Consider the following 19,237-nt stretch of genomic DNA (forward strand, 5'->3'; position numbering starts at 1 on the left):
AATTATTTATCCTTAAATCACCTTCAAAAGGCAGCATCCAAAAGGTTTAACCATATAAGTAAGTCTGTACCCTCTAGTGCCAATCAATCAATCAATCAATCAATCCAATCCAATCCACTCATCGTGCCGTCTCACATCATCTCACCTTCATTACTACCACTTTCATTTCGATTCATTTCTGTCAACTACTACTACTATACAGAAATCAACACACAATACTTTCCTTCCTTCCTTTTTTTTTTTTGAGTTTGATTTCACCACTTTACAACCATTTACAACCACATCAATCAATCAATCCATCCATCATAGTCTTTCCTTAACCTCCCATATAACTCCATATAACCAATGTCCCATATAATACATCGACAGTTAAGTCGTATAGTAGGTCTAATACTCCTCCTTTTTAATAGCGTGGTTCTAGCTGCAAACTTTGAACCCATTACATTTCCATCCATAGATTATCCTGAATTAGGAAATCAACTAGGAATATTTGGTTCTTATAATGCCATCTCATTCTATTCATTCATCAATGCATCTTCATTTTTAACCCAATCATCATCACCATCATCAAATAATAACTTGTTCTTAAGAGACACCACTAATAATAATAATATCCAATTAGCCAACTTAAATGGCCAAATAAATCAAATCTTATCATTATCCCAAGATACAATCATCCTTAATGGTAATTTCACATCATTCAATAATCAAAATGTTTCAAGTCCAATCATTTACAACATCACCTCAAATTCAATCGAAAATATAATCTCTCCATCATCATCATCATTAAAAAAGAGAGATATTCCTTCCTTCTCAAATGGTACCGTTAATACCATGTATGTAGATAATGATTTAATCTACTTGGGTGGGGATTTTGAATTCAATGGTACTTATGGTGCCGCCATTTATAATCAAACTTCAAAACAAGTTTCTTCCTTACCTTTTCAAGGTTTTGGTCAACATGCTATAGTAAATGCTATAACTAAAGTATTTTCAGGTAATGATCAAGATGATCAAGGTTCAATCATATTCGGAGGTAATTTTAATACCTTAGGTTTACTGAATCTTCTTATTCATAATATAACTACCAATACTTCTCAACCTTCATTCAATGAATCTCAAAATGCATCATTAATAATGGCTGAACAATTGATTTCTTTAAAACATGGGATTTTCACCAATGTTAATGGAGCTCCAAATCAAGATGGTTCTTCAATTATTTGTCCATCCAATAATCCAAGTTGGACTTTAAATCCAGATTCAGGTGGTCAATGGTTAGTTGAACTTCCCGATGAAATGAAAGGTATAACTCCAACTAAAGCAAGATTATATATTCCTCCTAGTGATGATGGAATTCAATTATTCAGGATTTATTCTTATCCAAATAATGGTATTATGAATCTTACTTATATTGATCCTTCAACTAATCAAATTGCATTTTGTGATGCTTGGTGTCCATTACTTCAATCATCAGAATTAATTGATTATGCAAATGCCAATAAACAAATCAATACTACTAATCAAACTGATTCTCTTGGTTTTATTGATGAAAATGGTTCATTCAGTATGTATTATGATCCAACTACCAAAACTAAAACTTTAGGTTATGGTGCTGGATTTCAAGAATTTGCTTTTGTTAATGAAGTTGGTATTAATCAAATTGGAGTTACCGCTACTGCATGGTATGGTTCAGAAGCTTTATTTGGAGGATTTGAATTATATCAAAATGCTATTTATGTTTATGGTAATGATACTTTAAATGAACCAAATTGTGCTAAAGATACTGATACCAGTAGTTTTTCTGTTGTGAATGCTGGTAATTTTGAATCTATTAGAGCTTTGGATGCCGCAGTTACTGTAACTGATTATTTAGTGGCACAAGGTACAGATTCCATGATTACACTTTATCCAAATATATCATATTCAGGTAATTATTCTATCATCATGACTACTCCAGGTTGTACTTATGATAATTCATGTGCTCAAAGATCAATTGTTAATGTTACAGTATTAGATACTGAAGATAATGTTTTAACCACTAGTTTAATCTTTCAAAATAATAATAATGATAAATTTGATTATTTATTCTATGGTCATTTGAATGGTACTTCAGAATCATCTGATGGTGGACAAAATAGAATTGAAATTTCATTTCATGATACTATTATTGAAGGTACTTCAAATCCATGGGTGGTGGTTGATAAAATCGTGGCTGATATTGTTACCTTGGATAAATATTTCGATATGAATCTGACCAATTCAACTTCTCAGAATTATTCCATGTCACATGAATTAACTTATCTTAATTTGAATGGATTATTTGAATATTCCCTTGCAAACTTTACAAATTTTGATGAAAGTTTAGTATCATCCTTAGGAAGTAATAATCAAACCATCATTAGTCTCAATAATACTTTTGTGGGTAATTCTACTATCAATGTTTTAAGTTCTCAATTATCAGATAATTCAACTATCAATCAATTCACTTTAAGTAATTCATCCAATGCTGAAAGTTTATTATTATTAGGAGATTTCACATCTAATTCTCATAATTTAACCTTAAGTAATTCAAACGTCATAAATCTTTCACTTGGTACTTATAACACAACCGCAAATGAAACAAATGTATCGTTGATAAGTAGAAGTTTGTCAAAGAGAGATGATCTGTCATCTAATACAATTTTTGGGGGATTGTTTAATAATTCAATTTCTAAATTGGTTAATTTTGAAAATGGAATCATATTATTAGGTCAATTTAACTTGGTAGGATCTAATTCTTCAGTAAAATTAAATGATTTATCAAATAATAATAGTTCAACTACATCCATCAATAATTTCGCCTATTATTCAAATAATCAATTCTTTGGGTTTGGTAATCAATTCATAGATCAAGATTTTGATCAATTTTCAAATTTAACTATTAATAATGCTCAATATTTTATCTTTTCATCATCCCAAAATTCAAGTTTATTTAAAACTTGGGATAATACTCAATATCAATGGGTTAATAATTCGAATTATCAATTGAATATTAATCAAGCTATTAATGTCAATCCAACTCAACAAATCTTAGGTGGGGAATCATTTAATATTATGGATTGGTATAATGTTGATCAATCATATACCAATAATAGTGCTAATTTCAGTTCCTATAATCTTGATATCAGTGGTGAATCATATGAAATTTCAGAATCATTTTACGTTAACAGTTCACTTAGTGTAATTGGAGGTAAATTCCTGACTCTGGGAGTTACAAATATTGCGTTCATTAATAATTCAGCTACAAATTCATCTATATTATCCGTATTAGGTGGTGATATTACTTGGGGTAATGAAACTGAAATTGAAACACTTTATGTCGATAATAGTGATCAATACTTATTTATCGGTACGAATGGTCCGGTTGAAATTAATAACTCGAACGTTACCGGTGTAGCAATCTATGATTTACAAAATAATACTTTCACAAGTTTCCAACCTGCTCAATTATCAAATGAGGATGGATCAACTATCGAAGTTAATGCTATTGCGTTATATGATCAAGGTTCAAAACTTTTAGTGGGTGGAAAATTCACTCAAGCTGGTTCGTTAAATTGTGCCGGATTATGTGTTTACGATTTAGTTAACACGAGATGGCTTAATCCTCAAAGTGATATTAGTAATACCACTGTTTCTGGTACTGTTAGTGATATTAAATTCGTTCAATCAAATGAAGTTTTAATTAGTGGGAACTTAACTGTCAATAATATGAATGTTAATTTCATTACTTATGATTTTGTTAATACTATTTTCAATACTAAAGCTTCCTTAAATCAATTAGGTTCAAATAAAGTGATTAAGAAATTCATCTTGAATGATTATGATAATACCAACTTGAATGGAAGATTAGTTGCTTATGGAGATGATTTCATCTCTGGATTTGATGGCTCAAATTGGTATTCAATCGATGATGAAATTGAATATGATAATATTACTACCTTCAATGATTTAAAATTATTTGATTTATCTCAAAAGACAAATTATAATCAAACTTTATTTGATAATGATATGATCTTAGCTCTTGCTGGTACGTTCACTCTTACAAATTATGGTACTGTTAATCTTGCTTTATTTAACGGTACAGATTGGATTCCATTTGCATTCACTTCAAATTCCACAAATCAAATCGGTAGTATCAAATCCTTACTAATCAATGATTCATATCGATTCCAATCATCTGATGATATCACCAATTCATCAAAACATTTATCAGCTGGTAAAGTAGTTGGTATTTCCATGGCATGTGCCTTAGGTTCAACTTCATTAATGGGTCTATTATATATCATTCCATTCTACGCATTGTTCAGAAAGAGACAAGGAATTGATAATACAGAACGTATTCATGAAAATGATATGATTGATGCTGTCAATCCTCAACATTTATTACATGAAATGGATCTTCAAAGAAATACTTAAAATTAATTAATGCATTCTATTTACTTCTTCTTAGCTAGATTTTTATTGCTATCTTTTTATTTAATATTTCGTTTTAAAAACGAATCTAATAATTTATATATTTAAAAATAAAAAATTTTAATTTATTATATTTAAGCAAAATTTAGAAATATTTATTCAACCTCTTCAATGAATTATTTTTTTTACCATTCGCTTTGTTCTTGTTACTGGAGTTTAATATTTAATGATATGATATCAATCTTCCGAAAAATAACAGATTAGAGCGATAAAAGCAGTATACCAAATCAAAAACCTTAAGAATTGATATGCTGCAAGATAATCTAAATTCAGAATTGAAAGTGTATAAGCTGTGAGAGATGCAATTACTGCAAGTAAACTCCTTAAAGCCTGATAAGTACCTTGATCTTGACCATTAACAAACCTAATACCATCACCAGTGGCACAAAACACAAACAAAGTAGTAGCAAACATATTTATCAAGGCATAAAACAAAGCACAAACTAAGTACCAAATTGGATATTTTGAATTTCTAACTCCAATCAAATAATCAGGAAAAACGTATTCAGGTTCTGAATATTGGGTAGTTGTGTAAGTTGTTTTAGTAATTATTGCAGAACCATCATTATAAGTAGTAGCATAAGTAACAAATGGTTCAGTGATGGTTGAGCCCGAATTATAAGACTTAGTCTCAGTAGCTATAAAATTCCACTGATCTTCATAACATAATCTTAACACGATAGTAATAAATAAAGGAATGCCTAAAATAATCAAAGTTTTAATCCTTCCCATGACAAAACTCCATAATTCAACTTCCATACTACCTTCTTCTCCATTTAAAGTTAATCTATATTTACCATTTGCATCTGCAGTCATTTCGGCGGCCATAGGATTTGGAGTATTGATATCTGGAGTATCATTGATATTATTGGATTGGGAAACATTAACTAAGGTGATATCATCATCGTTCTGATAATTAGACATCAGTTCCATTTCAATACCATTCATTTTGATGATTGATTATAAAGAAAGAAGTGGTGATAAAAGTAAATAATTTGGCAACACGAAATGTGTAAAAAAAAGGCAGCACGAAATAAGGATCTTCTACATTGTAATTTAACTAAGAGTTAAGTTTTACATATTAACTATTCTACTTTATTGTAATTATATTTAAGCATTATACTTACAATAGGCTGAATGTCATATTATAAGTCTGTTCGATGAAATAGTAACTCAAAACATTGATATTGATATTGTTCATAGGGGGCTGAACCATTGTAAACTATCGCGCAAATTAAATGTGAGCTTTTATAGGGCTCTCAATAAAGGTTATAAGTTTGCTTATTAAATTCTACATTTTATATCTGTAAGATTATAATAATTTCCATAACTCAAATGGTATGGGATCTTGTTGATTAGATACACTTAATTACTAATAAAATTCAGTAACAAATAACAAGTAAATAACCAAACCACAATTAACAAAAGGAATAATAATCCTGGATTCCCAAATAGCAAATCCAGAAGTGAATATGAAATAAAAAATATGGAAATGATAGATATAAGATAAGAACAAAGGCCTGGGTAAGAGCCGATATTCACAAAAACATTACATTCATTCCTAAAAGCTTCCATTTCTGTGCTGAAATTCTTTATAAACGACAGAGTAGAGATTGCAAGCACAATTGTAAGAAATGCAACACATGCCCCATACAAATACCAATATTCAGAATAAATATTTCCATGGAATTGATTGTCGCTGGCTAACATAACTCTTCCTGTTGCAGTTTCAACAATAACATTTGGTTGACTTACTGAAGAGATTAAATCAGAATCAGAATTCAATATACCTTGAATACCTTGGAAAAGTAACCAAATAAACAATAAGAATGGAATACATGTAGCAACCAGAAATTTTATCCATGGTACTAATCTACTCCAAAATCCTTTAGCACCGTATAATTTTAATCTATTTTCATCATCGATATTTTCATCATCAATATCTTCACCGTTAGTATAGTCATCATTATTTTCAATTGAGATTGTACTATTTGAATCTGAAGCTGTTCTAATAGTTGTAGTGGTATCTGTGGTGACAGCGGCAACAGTATTTCTCATAGTATTAAATTGAGGTTGATTGATTAAGTCATCGATGGTCCCATAATGAGTACCTGATAACACATCTAAGTCAATATCATTCATTTTGATGCTTGATTGTAATGAAATAAGTGATAATTAAAAAGAAAAAGATTTGGCAACACCAAAAAATTGTATAAAAAAGGGATCATTTAAATATAAATAAGAGGAATTTGGCAACACGAAATGTGTAAAAAAAAGGGGATAATGTACATTATACTCCCTTTTCCATTATTCTATATCTGTGATGTTATAAGATAGTAATGACAATGTGTTTGAATAAGATGTCTGTTTGATTGATTAACTTGTAAGTATCAAGATCTCAATAGAGATCTGATGATAGGGGGCTAAACCATTGTATACTATCACGCAAATTTGTCAATTTCAACGTTAGTAATTCTAAATTTTAAAGAACGAATCTTATTAAGATAGCTGTTTAATTTATTCTACAATTTATATTCTCTAAGATAATAATTTCCACAACTCAAATGTTATAGGATCTTGTTAATTCTGGTAAATGCTATTAGATTTCAGTAAACAAAAACATGAAAAACGAGTATTATACACATCCAAACCTATGGAATATTGCTGATTAAATACACTTAAATAGAATTAAGTTTTACAAACAGTAGCTTCTAAAAGCATCATAATGCACATCCACATCGTCAGCAAATAAAAAGTTAAGAACAAAGTATTCTCAAATGGGAAATCAACAATTGCAACACAAATATTGAGAATAGAATATATTGCCATAAGAAAATAACATAACCCTTCATAAGCTCCAAGACTCCAGCCATCATTGAATGCTTCTACGTTTCTTCTTCTTGCCTTAATAAGCAACCGAGAAGAGACTATAAGAAGAATTGTATGATATACAGCAGATGTCCTGTACAAATATCTAGATTCCGAATAAAAGATTCCATCGAACTCCAAACTTCTGGGTAAAATAATTACTCTTCCAGGTGAAATTTCAGTATAAACAAATGGTTGAGTAGCTAAAAAGATTGAAAAAAGATAACCATTATAATCCAATGGACCTTGAAAAACTTGAAAATAAAACCAAACAGCGATTAATAAAGGAATACCGATAGCAGACACAAATTGTATCCATGGTACTGACTTACTCCAAAAGTCATCTTTCTTTTTATCTCTACCGACTAAAGCTAATCTAATTTCATCATCTCTTTCAATTATATCATTACCATTCATTTTGATGATTGATTGTAAAGAATGAAGTGATAATTAAAAAGAGAAGGATTTGGCAACACCAAAAACTTTTATAAAAAAAGGGATCATTTAAATATAAATAACAGAAATTTGGCAACACGAAATATGTGAAAAGAGGGATAACTTACACTGTAATTCTGCGAATTACTTTACAGTTTATCTCCTAGCCTAAGTATATAGTAGTTTATATGATTGACAATAGATTGATGATATATAATAAGTCTTTAGGATAGATTAGTGAATAAAATCATTGATAGTAATTATTAATTATAGGGGGGATGGCTAATAGGAAAATATGACACAAATTAGTCAGTTTTAACAGTGATGAATCTAAATAAACAAATCCTAATAGAAGTATCAATCATTCAATTTAAACCTTGATACATATACTTTGAGATATCAATGATTACTACAAGTCATATTTTATGGAACCTTTTGGAACAATTTGTTCTCATATTCTGTAGGAAATTTATTTGGCTGCCATTTTCTGTTTAGTTTACAGGGAGTAAATAAATGTTTACAAGTAAACCGACAAGATTCATTCTTGATTTAAAAAGAGTTTTGCAATGTATACATATAAATAGAATATATTCGGTATATATATAAGAATAATTTGAACCCTATGAGAGTTATTGAGCTATCTATGTACTATATAAACATTGATATATTGGACACAACCACTATCACTAATGTTGAATCTATAATCAACATACTTATCCATCGATGTTCACAATTATCACAAGTATAATTCACTTCAGACATAGATATATCTAGGTTACCCCATTCATGAATTCCAACTTTTAAGCTATCAAGTGTAGTTCGTATTTCTTGAACACTTTTCCACAATTTGATTGTGTCCTTTTGTTGTTCCGTTAAAGTCGTGGTTGTCTCTTTGTTGCGCATCTCGATTTCGAATGGATCATATTCTAAGATAGACAGCTTGACACTAATGGAGCATAAGAGTGATTTATCAACATATGATATAACTATAATTGTATTGGCTTGTACAGAAGAATTAATCCTTTAAAAGACATTTCAAAATAAAGTCAAACCAAAAAAAATAAGGAAGTTATTACAAGTTTTTTATTGTACATGTAATTTTAAGCTATGCTAAAGTCTGAAGTACACTCCTTTGTTTTAAAAATAATTTTGACCATTCTTTTGCTGAAGACTATTAATACCTAATTTAAGTTGAAGTCTTTTAATTGATAAAATGATTGCTGGTAGCAGTTCATCTAAAGCGAATAATCCAGAAACTTTGGATACTTCAACACATTTTAAAGATGGTATCATCAATTTACTAAATATAAACGGACTACTGAACGAGATTCTTAGAATTATTAAAGATTTTACTTATATTAAAAGTCGTCTTGAAATACCGCAAGATTCCAAAAACAAATATCCCAATTGTGAAAAATGCCTGGATTCATTTAAAAATTGGATATTTCATTTAATTACATTGTTGATGTATTTGGGTCTCCATCTATTTTTCTATTTCTCAATATTCCACGGTAGAAATGAACTATATTAGGTCAAAAAGTCCTTTTTCAATTCTTTCTCCTACTAACATATATATTTAATTGTTTTATCCAATTTTGTTATGTATTCTACATAAGAGCCATTAAATTTATGTCTAATATCACTATCTTATCACATAAAGCTTTTTTTAACGGAGATACAATTGTATAGTTAATTTTATTAAATATTTTAAAATAATTATTGCCCCAATTAAAATTCATAATTAGAAATACTGTTTGAACATTGTAACAAATTTTGCAGCTTTTTCAGATTAAAATTTATTCTAAACTGTAAAAAAACAATATTTTATTGCATGTTAATATATATATTTTACAGTTTAGAACAAAATTTTGCAGTTTCAGTGTAATATATTTCACGTGCATATTAAACCACAAAAATTTCCAACTTTAAGGGTGATGCGGTGGCTCAATGGTAGAGCTTTCGACTCCAAATCGAAGGGTTGCAGGTTCGATTCCTGTCCGTGTCAATTCCTTTCTTTTTTTGAATTATTTTTTTGCATCTCCTTTATCCGAAGACCAAGACGTCTACAAGATTATAATTTATAATAATACTTTCTTTTATTGTGTTTTTAAATTGTTAGATATAAAAATTTTCTATACAGTTTTTATCTCTGTACGCTTATAATAATTCAGGATGAGATTCTTCATCTGAATGATCATCGATACCAAATAGACGAGAATCAACATCTGTTTCAGTCTCCTCTGTAGTAACGTTATTTAAATCATCATTTTCAGATCCATCTGTAAATTCTTGATCCAAGTTTGCTGTACCCTCATTAATTTCTTCTTCATAATCATCACGGAAATCACCAAATAATTCATCTTCATCATCTAAATCTGGTACTTGAACATAATTTCTTCTGCCTGGGGTACGACGGAAAATGGCTGAAGTAAGCTTATCCAATATTATTCTATCAATCTTTTGGATGGCTTTAAATGTAGCGAAAGTAGCAGCCATAGCAAATATACCTCCTCTAACTATTCTATTAACCACCACATCGACTTGATTATCTTCAATAGGATTGAAATCATCATCTTCAAGATCTAATCTGATTTGACCAAGACGTTTAAATCCACCATTTCTTCTAATACCTCTATCATAAACAAACCCAGTGGCAAAGACGAAGACGAAAATAGGAATAAACACCAACAAAAATAATTTATAACCTTTAACTTCTTTACCATAATGTTGGTTGAATTCCTTTTCTTTCCCAGGACAAGCCTTGGCGTGCCAACTATCAAATTCTTGACCACCATTACAAGTAGATAATGGAATCTTTCTGTAACCAGTTGGTTCAAAATATTCAAAAGCATTCTCCTTTTTACAATATTCATTTTCACGATCTGTTGGCGATAACCCTTTAACCAATTTACAAGTATTATCAGTATCTCTGTAGTAGTTATAATCACATTCATAATCTCTTCTAGTACAGGAACAATTTCTAATAACTTTGAATCCTTCGGATAGTGGAGCACTTCCAATAAAACAATCATTATGACCAACTGCACGACGTAAATATTTAGCTTCATGACCAAATAAACAGTTGTCAGGTAATTTAGGATGAGATGGTGACCAATAAACATAGTCATCATTGGCAGGATTATCTAAATCTAATTGACATTGTCTTCTATGAATACCAGAGAAATCAATTGCATAAGTAAGTGTTGAAGTCTTAGCTCCAGTAACATATCCAAATATTAGGAATTTTCTTGAAGTATCAGAAGGAACAGTGGCTAAATCTAAAACATTTATTGGTTTATCAGCAAATTTATAATCCAACCAAGTAGTACCTTCATCTAATGAATATGATAAAGTATCAGTTTCATTTTTAGCTGGAACTAAAACAAGAATGGTTCCTCTATCACCATACTCCCACATATAAACTCCTCTTTTAATTTCTTTCCAAGTTATACCACCATCATTAGACATAAACGTTGAAGATCTTTCATATGTGTCTAACGATTTACCAACACTACCTACTCCAATTATAAGACCAGTAGCAGAAGCAGATGAGAAAGTATCTCTATAATCATCTCTTTCTGTAAATCCATGTAAGTGCAAGGAACAACGTTCTAATGATTGACCAGTACAACCGTACTTTTGACCGTCGGAATTCGTCACAGGAGGAACCAATGCAGCCCATTCACCACCATCATTGTGGGTGATTTGAGTACTTAATTCTTTATTACCTTTTGAATCGACACCAATGACAACATTGGAAATGATCACACCTTCGAGACCTTCAATTCTATCGTAATCAACATAACCAACTCTGTTTCTATTGACATCCAGTAATGATAATACATAAGAAGTACCATTTGAATTTGATTTCAAAATTGAACCATATTCTTTTCCAGCTTCAGTATTAGTGGTGACGTGCATGAAAATAGCTCTCGATTGTGAATCCAAGATAGTATAAGCTTGCTGTGATTCAACATGGAAATCAGCTGGGAAATCAGCATCAGCAAAGACAGAACCGTCAACGGTCACTTTTGCTTGTAAGGATTTCTTTTCTTGATTAACAGTGGCCACAACCACAAAGTCACCTGTAATGGCATATCCCACAATGTAATCAAACTTAATTTCACTATCTTTGAATCCATTTCTTGATGATACCAATTTGATTCTTCTTTGTGATCTGTCTAACACCGAACAATAGATAAGATCCTTATCTGGATTGGCACTTTGATCAAAAATAGAACCTACAAAATCACAAATTATAACATCTTCACTCAAGGAATCAAATGATTTACCATTATCTTTAGTTATATAAGCTTCAACTGGACAGTCGTCGGTAGTGCATTGTTCACTACCATACCAGATGAATTGATGTGGATCAATTTTATTAAATGAGATTGATTTACGTCTTGGAATTGGAGTTGTTGGAGCTATTTGTTTAACAAATGTAGCACCACCATCATGAGAAACATAAATAACCTTGCTATCAGTGACTAAAATAACATGACCAGCAGCATAACCTTCATAAAATCCGATAATCTTATCGTCAACTGGAACTTTCCTAAATACGAATCCTCCATCATTAGATATATACGCTTGGAAATCAGCAGTTCTAATAATAACATTCTCAAATGACATATCTTTATCACCTTCGATGTAAGCATATTGTTGGAGTTCTCCCAAGAATTCATTAACTTCAACCACAATATCATGTGTAGTACCTTTATCGGTACCATCATCACTTCCTTCATGTGACTCAAGGAAATCGGAACATTTAAGCTTTTGATTAGTGATAAATTCAGAAGCTTTCTTTTTACCCATGCTACATTTATTACCATCCATTAATACTTTATTAGGGATATTCAATTCTTTCACTTTTTGCATCATACACATATGAGCAATGTTTCTATGCAATGGTTGACAAGATTTATCTTCAGCAGGCTCAAAACCAGAAGCACATTCAAAGTCAGCAGCAGTACATTCACAAGAATCTTCATAGACTTTAACATCTTCAAACAATTTATTAACAAAACATTGAGCATTTTGCTTTCTTCTGTTGAATTTTTCTTTATGACCATAAACACAAATAGGCTCTTCATTTATAGTTACTCTTGCATATACATCTTCGAAATCACCGTCTTCACAGACTTTACCTTCAAAGGCATCAGTAAAATCAATGGCGTACATACTTTCTGAAAAATCAAAATCATGATGATCTTCAGGAGTATTATCAATCAATCCAGAAAGAATGAATTTTCTTGAAGTACCATCGACAGTAGTAGTTAATGTTAATGGGAAAATTGGATGTTCAATTGATTCTTCTTGGAATGATTTACCTTGATCTAATGAGAAATAGAATTTAGAAATACTCAATTTATCAATACCAGCATAGAATGGAATTGCCACTATAACATTACCTTGGTCACCAAATGAGAATAAACAAGGTTCTTCAATGGCCAAATCCCAAGAAGCCCCTCCATCTCTTGAAATCCAAGTTCTCATATTTTCAATTTCTCTATCAAGTTTTCTACCTTTACTACCAACAGCTAAAAGAATACCAGGAGTTGGACCGGTGACATAATCACCTTCCCCATTTCTTTCAGTTGGATTTAATAAATGTAATGAACAACCACTTGATGTTTTACAGTCTTTATCATTATTGACAACTAATGGATGCCAATCTTGTCCATCATTAAATGAGTATTTTGATACTACATCTTTCAGACTACCACCACCAATTAATAAATCAATTAAATTAGTAGATCCATCAGTACTTTCGGCAATGGTACCAGTATTAGCTAACCAAGCTCCATCTATGTTATCGATTTTCTTAATTGCCCCATCATTAATATCACCCAAGAGTTTAGTTAATCTTGTTCCAGCAGAATCAGAACCATAAAAGGTTCCAGAACTAGATATACCTTTAAATTCCATTACTGAGACGAAAAATGATGAAGGTGAAGCTTCTAAGAATGTCATTAATCCATAAGCAGTTCCTAATCTTAAATCAGTATTATGGAAATGATGACCATTCTTTGATACTAAGATAGAAACTCTTGAATTTTCATTAAATTTATCATTTTGAACTACCAAGATTAAGAAATTCAGTTCGATTCTAATATCGATAATTTTACCATTATTTGAATGATGATGATTAATAAGATCAACTTTATTAAAGAAATCACTTGACTTGGCAACATTTGATTCCACCACATGACCGAATGAATTTAAAGTATGTTTTGCACAATAAATGGTTGAATCTTGATCCTGAGTATTATCAAATTCCAAATTTGATTTTGAAAATTTACATACTGACAGATCAATATTTAGTCTTTTTGGATTTGTTTTGAAACCATCTTGAGTATAAAAGTAAATTCTTTTACATTTTGCATTAAACATTTTATCAGGACAATCATAATAATCGAATAATGCTAAATCAGGAGATTTTGCATTCAAAGTAATTAAAGGAATTGATACTAAATCAAGTTTTTCACTTTTATCGTGTTTGATTTCAAATTTTTGCCAAGTTTTACCTTGATCATTAGTAACATATTGATTATTTGATAAAGTGAAAGCAAATGCTCTTAATTTGTTGAATTTATCTAATTCAAGATGAATAATCTTATCATCTTTAGTCTCTTCGACAACTTTATAAGATGCACCATCATCAAAAGATATAGAAAGCACCAGACGACGAAGGACTAATATATTAGATGAATCATCGAAATATTTGATTTCAGTTGCCACTTGCTTTTCAGTTGTTATTGTAACTTTTGGATGATAATCACTTGTGGCAACGGCACCATTGATAAAGTTAATCAAATATGATAATAGAATGATATAACTCCATATGGAATGCAATGGTTTATTATAATGGCGAAGATTCATGATCCTTTCTCCTTACCACCACTTTAATAAGTATTCAATTGAACAAACAAAAGGCTGATTTTGATTTAAGAATAATTTTGATATAGCCTTATCCCTCCCTGTTGCTACACCTCCACTAAATCTTTTAGATTTTTCGGGGAGGGATACGTCAAAAAAGGGAAAAGTGGCGGGAGTCGTGCACAAGACCAAAGATAAATCACAAGCCTTGTTAATCGTGCTCTTATTTGGTATCTACAACTGGTATAGGGTTACAAATTAACTATTATACATTTATTTTTATATATATACAATGCTTCTATTAACATGAGTTGTTGATTAGCTGATCAGTTAGTAAGATATTGTCACGTTGAAGTATAACTAGTGTGACCCATAGTGACTTTCTTATCTTGCTGGACCTTATGATAAGTATGCAGAACCATGTCTTCCCCCATTACTTAGTCCTATTGTAATCCATGAGTTATATAAACATCATGAACTTGTATTTGGAATGTATGTCCTATCTTTCGTTTATTTACATTGACCTTTCATTAAGCTGATTTAAAGTTATTCTTAACAACAAGACCTAAATAATCACCATGATTAACCACTCGTAAATAACAATCAAACTCTTCACTCTTAACATCAGCTTCTCCATTCAGTTCATTATAAGAAAGTTGGATCTTAAACACATATCCAAACAAAGCATTAATGAATCTCTCAGTATCAAGCTTATCAATTCTAATCACAGCCGTAGTCAATTCAGACATGAGAATATCAAAATGTAATGATTCACCAAGTAATCCATATGATCGACTTAAACCAGCCAAGATCTTACTCTTCCATGTTATTTTATCAATGGTGTCTGTTATAGTTTTTAATTGACTTGAATTGGGATCAGGAGTTCTAAATAGTTTGTTAGTATCAAAGTCTTAAGTAAAGGAAAAGTATAGCTGAATAGTACTTACAATTCCAATAGTATGTAATGCCAATCATGATCTTTCACTGTATGATGACCATGTTGCTCTGCTATTTGTGATGTCATGACCCTTTGAATGGTTATAGTATGCTCTTCTCCTTAATAGATTTATTTTTCATCATTAAAAAAAAATAGTTCACTCGGTGATTGCACTACACTACACTAAATTATACTCACTAAGCAAATGAGTGGCTGCTAAAAAATTTAATACAATACACAATTTTATTCACTATTTCTACTACTACTACTACTATCACATATATCTAAAAATTAACTGGCAATTGGATTTGTACATCATATGATGAACCAATGGTAGATTGATTATAAGAATCATTTTCATCAGATAATTCATTTGAATTGAATACTGAATAAGCTTGATCAGTCTTTCCAGAATTAATCATTGACAGAGGGAAAAATCCACTAATTGAATATGGATTATCAACTTTTGGAGCTTTTTTTGGATCATAAACAAATTTGACCTTTTTAGATTTCTCTTGATATTTCTGTTTAACTTTAAGAGCTGCAGTTTCTAACAAATTTTGTTTAAATTCAAGTCTAACTTTTTCAATAGCGGATAATTCCTTTTTATTAGTTGTTGTTGTTGTTGTTGTTGTAGAAGTAGTAATGGTAGTTGGACTAGTTGTTTGAGAATAACCAAGATCAAGCTTATTTTGATAGATTCTTCTTACAAGTGGGATTTGAATAGGGGGATGATTAATAGCAGCAGGAATTGCATCATTTGGAATAGGCATTCCAGGAGGAATTTGAACTAATCTATAACTTGGACTAACAGGAAGATAAACATAATTACCTTTTTCTTTACCACCATCAATATAATTATTATCCATTTCTTTCCAATATGAAGATCCATTTTGACCTTGAAATGATCGATTTCCACTATTATTATCTAAACCATGAATTGAAACAGAATTAGAAACTGGTAACCATTGAGAAAATTTGGAATTGCCGCCATGCTTTTGAAATGGCAGTTTATTATTGCTAAAATTTCTAATGAATGGACCAGAAGTATTATTAGTATTACCTCTATTTGGTTTGAATTGAATTGGAGGTTGTAAATGATGATTTGAATTATTGGCGGCAAAATTAGTAGAAGTTGAAGATGATGAAGTAGAATTTAAGAAATCACAACGAATGCCTTTTGTACTACGATCTAAATCTTTCAAATGAATATTGAATTTTTTATCATGTTGAAGATTTAACAACTCTGATATTTGATAACGAATCATTATATACTGCCTTATGATTTTAATGTGATTATATGTTTGATGATAGAATGAAAGTGGTTGCATTGTAGTAATTTTTGAAGGCTGCTCTTCTTTTTTTTTGGCGCCAAATAAACAGAGAAAAAAGTTAAAGGAGGGGGTGCAAAAAAGGAAGATCAATCACCAAATAGTAAATAATGAAATCTTTATTTACATTCAATATTAAAGTTACGAAGCTAAATAATTCAAGAGGTTATCTTATACGGTTACAAAGTTTTAAACTTTCTGTATTGTAAAAATTGCGCTTTTTTATAAATATTTAAACTTACGATGTAGATGAACTATAACAGTAACTATATTTTTATAAAAGGTTTGAATATTTTTAACCAAATCGTTTAAAGATGAAAATAAGAATAGTGGGACCAAAAGAAGAAATCGGATTAATGAAAGATTTTTTAAAAGAAAAAAAATTTGGGGATACTTTTAAAATAAAATGGTTTTGAATTTTTGGGGTAAGTTAAAAATTATTTATCTGTATGGGTAAAAAATAATTTTTAAAGGACTAATTTCACACTGGCGACAGAGAGGGAAAAGAAGGGGGAGAGATGTGGAGATGGGAAAGGAGGGGAATAAGTTTTTGTGGAGAAGATAACAGAAGAGTCAACAAAACATAATTCAACAAATACTTTATCTAGAGATTAAAGGAAAAAGATAGGGAGAATTGGGAAGCACATAAGTAACAGAAGCATAAATATGAGGTAGAAGAAGAAGAATGTATAAGCATAAGTGAAGTCGATGAAATATCGGTCTTAAACCAGAAATAAAGGTCAGAGGCTACGTTATACATATACAGAATATGTAACTCGAGTTAATTGGTTAGCGATGGGATTGTTTATGTAAGCGGAAACTTTGTGAATATTGTTAATTGATTACAGCTTAGTCATTTTTAGTACATCTCCTCCGACCACAAATAATATTACTACCGGAACAAAAGAAAGTTTCTTATCAGTGCCCGGAAAATTTTTATTCTACAAGCAATCATAACAGCAACGATTGCTACAATATGTAGTTAAATTTAATATCATAATAACATGTATTCAGTTATATACCTATAAATATTTCCTATAGAAAAGAAAAACCACAACCTTGAACTTCAGCTTTCTTGTGAATTTGGGAAAATTATAGAAGGGGTTGTTTCTCAGGACTAATAGTGAAGACTTGCAAATATAGTAGTGCTGCAATTATCACCGCCAAAGAAGCCAGTATAGTAGTCACCCTTGATTGTGTATTAGTACTTCCGCAATAGAAGTATATAAGTATGGGGATACTACAAGAATAGTAAGTAACCCAGTCACTCATAGATATAGTGAATAAAGAAACTAAATAGTTAGAAAGGATATAATTATACATATATATATGTAAATGTTTAGGGATAGAGCCATTCTGAAGTAAGGGATAGTAGTGACATAACAATCATACGCCTAAATAGTAGGCTAGTATTATATTCTACTGATTCCAGACCACCAAGCTATTAATTAATTAGACAGTGCAACCATTGGTCTATAGCATGATACTACTACAAGTTTGATTTCAATATATTATTAATCTTGAACTATAAATAAATACATAGACGAAAAATTTCCGGGCCTTGATACGAAACTATTTTATCGGGGGGAAGGTAAGTAGAATTCCGGTGGGAGGAAAAACTAAAATAGGGTAGGTTTAGGTTACGTTGGGGTTTATTATTATTATTTTTGATGTAAAACGTCTACTATAGTTAGTAGTTTATAATTAAAATATGGAGAATCGTAGAGGGAAAGATTAACAGAAGAGGGAATTGTAAATAAATAGGGGGATTCGATTTATCTAGTGGGAAGGGGGGTGGAGAGACAAATCATGATTACTTACTCTAGGCTATCAACGATAGGGAGAATCACATATAAACAAAAAAAGGAGGGGAAACCGAACCAAGGCCAAACCAAAAAAAAAATGATCATCAAAAATAAAATCAAAGGTAAAAATCAATAAAAAAGAAACAAAAAAGTTTGCGTGCATTACCGCCGTTAGATTCAATGGAAAGTTCAAATACTGACTGTGATTTACTCCAATTTTTTATTGTCATTGACCAATAAACTACCAAAAGAACAATAGATAAACCTGATTATTAGTAAGAATGGAAAACTATACTGTAATTAGAGTAAATTTTGTAACATTAACCTTGGGGTCAATAGGTTAAAATAGACTGAATTGATTTTTTTTCCTATTTGTGGCTGGGGTGGAGGTGGGGGGATCAGTACTGATTCTAGAAATTAAAAATTGTTCTGTAAAATATTTTAAATTTTTGAACTGAACTTTAAAA

The 19,237-nt window shown here is 30.6% G+C and overlaps 7 protein-coding genes and 1 non-coding gene across 8 annotated transcripts; 2 read left to right on the forward strand and 6 right to left on the reverse strand. All coding sequences in view use genetic code 12, as the record gives it.

Annotated features, from left to right (window-relative positions):
• The first annotated feature begins 81 nt into the window (after window positions 1–81).
• On the forward strand, window positions 82–4,500 carry RAX2 (Rax2p). The gene has a single exon (XM_064906806.1). It carries the CDS (start codon window positions 346–348, stop codon window positions 4,453–4,455), a length of 4,110 nt encoding a protein of 1,369 aa, XP_064763281.1. The 5' UTR covers window positions 82–345; the 3' UTR covers window positions 4,456–4,500.
• DFJ63DRAFT_317330 (uncharacterized protein) lies at window positions 4,501–5,537 on the reverse strand. The gene has a single exon (XM_064906807.1). It carries the CDS (start codon window positions 5,458–5,460, stop codon window positions 4,690–4,692), a length of 771 nt encoding a protein of 256 aa, XP_064763282.1. The 5' UTR covers window positions 5,461–5,537; the 3' UTR covers window positions 4,501–4,689.
• On the reverse strand, window positions 5,538–6,378 carry DFJ63DRAFT_317331 (uncharacterized protein; the record flags this gene model as incomplete). The annotated part of the gene is made up of 1 exon (XM_064906808.1): window positions 5,538–6,378. A coding segment is annotated over exon 1 (341 nt), but the record flags the coding sequence as incomplete, so codon positions are not given.
• Window positions 6,379–7,200: 822 nt separating this feature from the next.
• On the reverse strand, window positions 7,201–7,797 carry DFJ63DRAFT_311278 (uncharacterized protein; the record flags this gene model as incomplete). The annotated part of the gene is made up of 1 exon (XM_064905729.1): window positions 7,201–7,797. One exon carries the CDS (start codon window positions 7,795–7,797, stop codon window positions 7,201–7,203), a length of 597 nt encoding a protein of 198 aa, XP_064763284.1.
• A 1,862-nt stretch (window positions 7,798–9,659) lies between these two features.
• On the reverse strand, window positions 9,660–14,942 carry PEP1 (type I sorting receptor). Its single transcript, XM_064908938.1, has one exon. The coding sequence runs from the start codon at window positions 14,698–14,700 to the stop codon at window positions 9,973–9,975; it is 4,728 nt and encodes a 1,575-aa protein (XP_064763285.1). The 5' UTR covers window positions 14,701–14,942; the 3' UTR covers window positions 9,660–9,972.
• On the forward strand, window positions 9,749–9,820 carry DFJ63DRAFT_t32. Its single transcript has one exon. It is a non-coding gene; the product is annotated as a tRNA-Trp (tRNA).
• A 14-nt stretch (window positions 14,943–14,956) lies between the features above and the next one.
• DFJ63DRAFT_317333 (uncharacterized protein) lies at window positions 14,957–15,836 on the reverse strand. The gene is made up of 2 exons (XM_064906809.1): window positions 15,645–15,836; window positions 14,957–15,582 (listed from the first exon to the last, which is right to left on the reverse strand). The coding sequence occupies exons 1-2, from the start codon at window positions 15,719–15,721 to the stop codon at window positions 15,228–15,230; spliced, it is 432 nt and encodes a 143-aa protein (XP_064763286.1). The 5' UTR covers window positions 15,722–15,836; the 3' UTR covers window positions 14,957–15,227.
• Window positions 15,837–15,918: 82 nt separating this feature from the next.
• DFJ63DRAFT_311281 (uncharacterized protein) lies at window positions 15,919–16,965 on the reverse strand (the record flags this gene model as incomplete). The annotated part of the gene is made up of 1 exon (XM_064905730.1): window positions 15,919–16,965. The coding sequence occupies one exon, from the start codon at window positions 16,963–16,965 to the stop codon at window positions 15,919–15,921; it is 1,047 nt and encodes a 348-aa protein (XP_064763287.1).
• Between the last annotated feature and the right edge of the window lie 2,272 nt (window positions 16,966–19,237).

The sequence above is a fragment of the Scheffersomyces coipomensis genome (genome assembly GCF_036884675.1).
Source record: "Scheffersomyces coipomensis strain NRRL Y-17651 chromosome Unknown DFJ63scaffold_2, whole genome shotgun sequence".
In the NCBI taxonomy this organism is placed as follows: Eukaryota; Fungi; Ascomycota; class Pichiomycetes; order Serinales; family Debaryomycetaceae; genus Scheffersomyces; species Scheffersomyces coipomensis.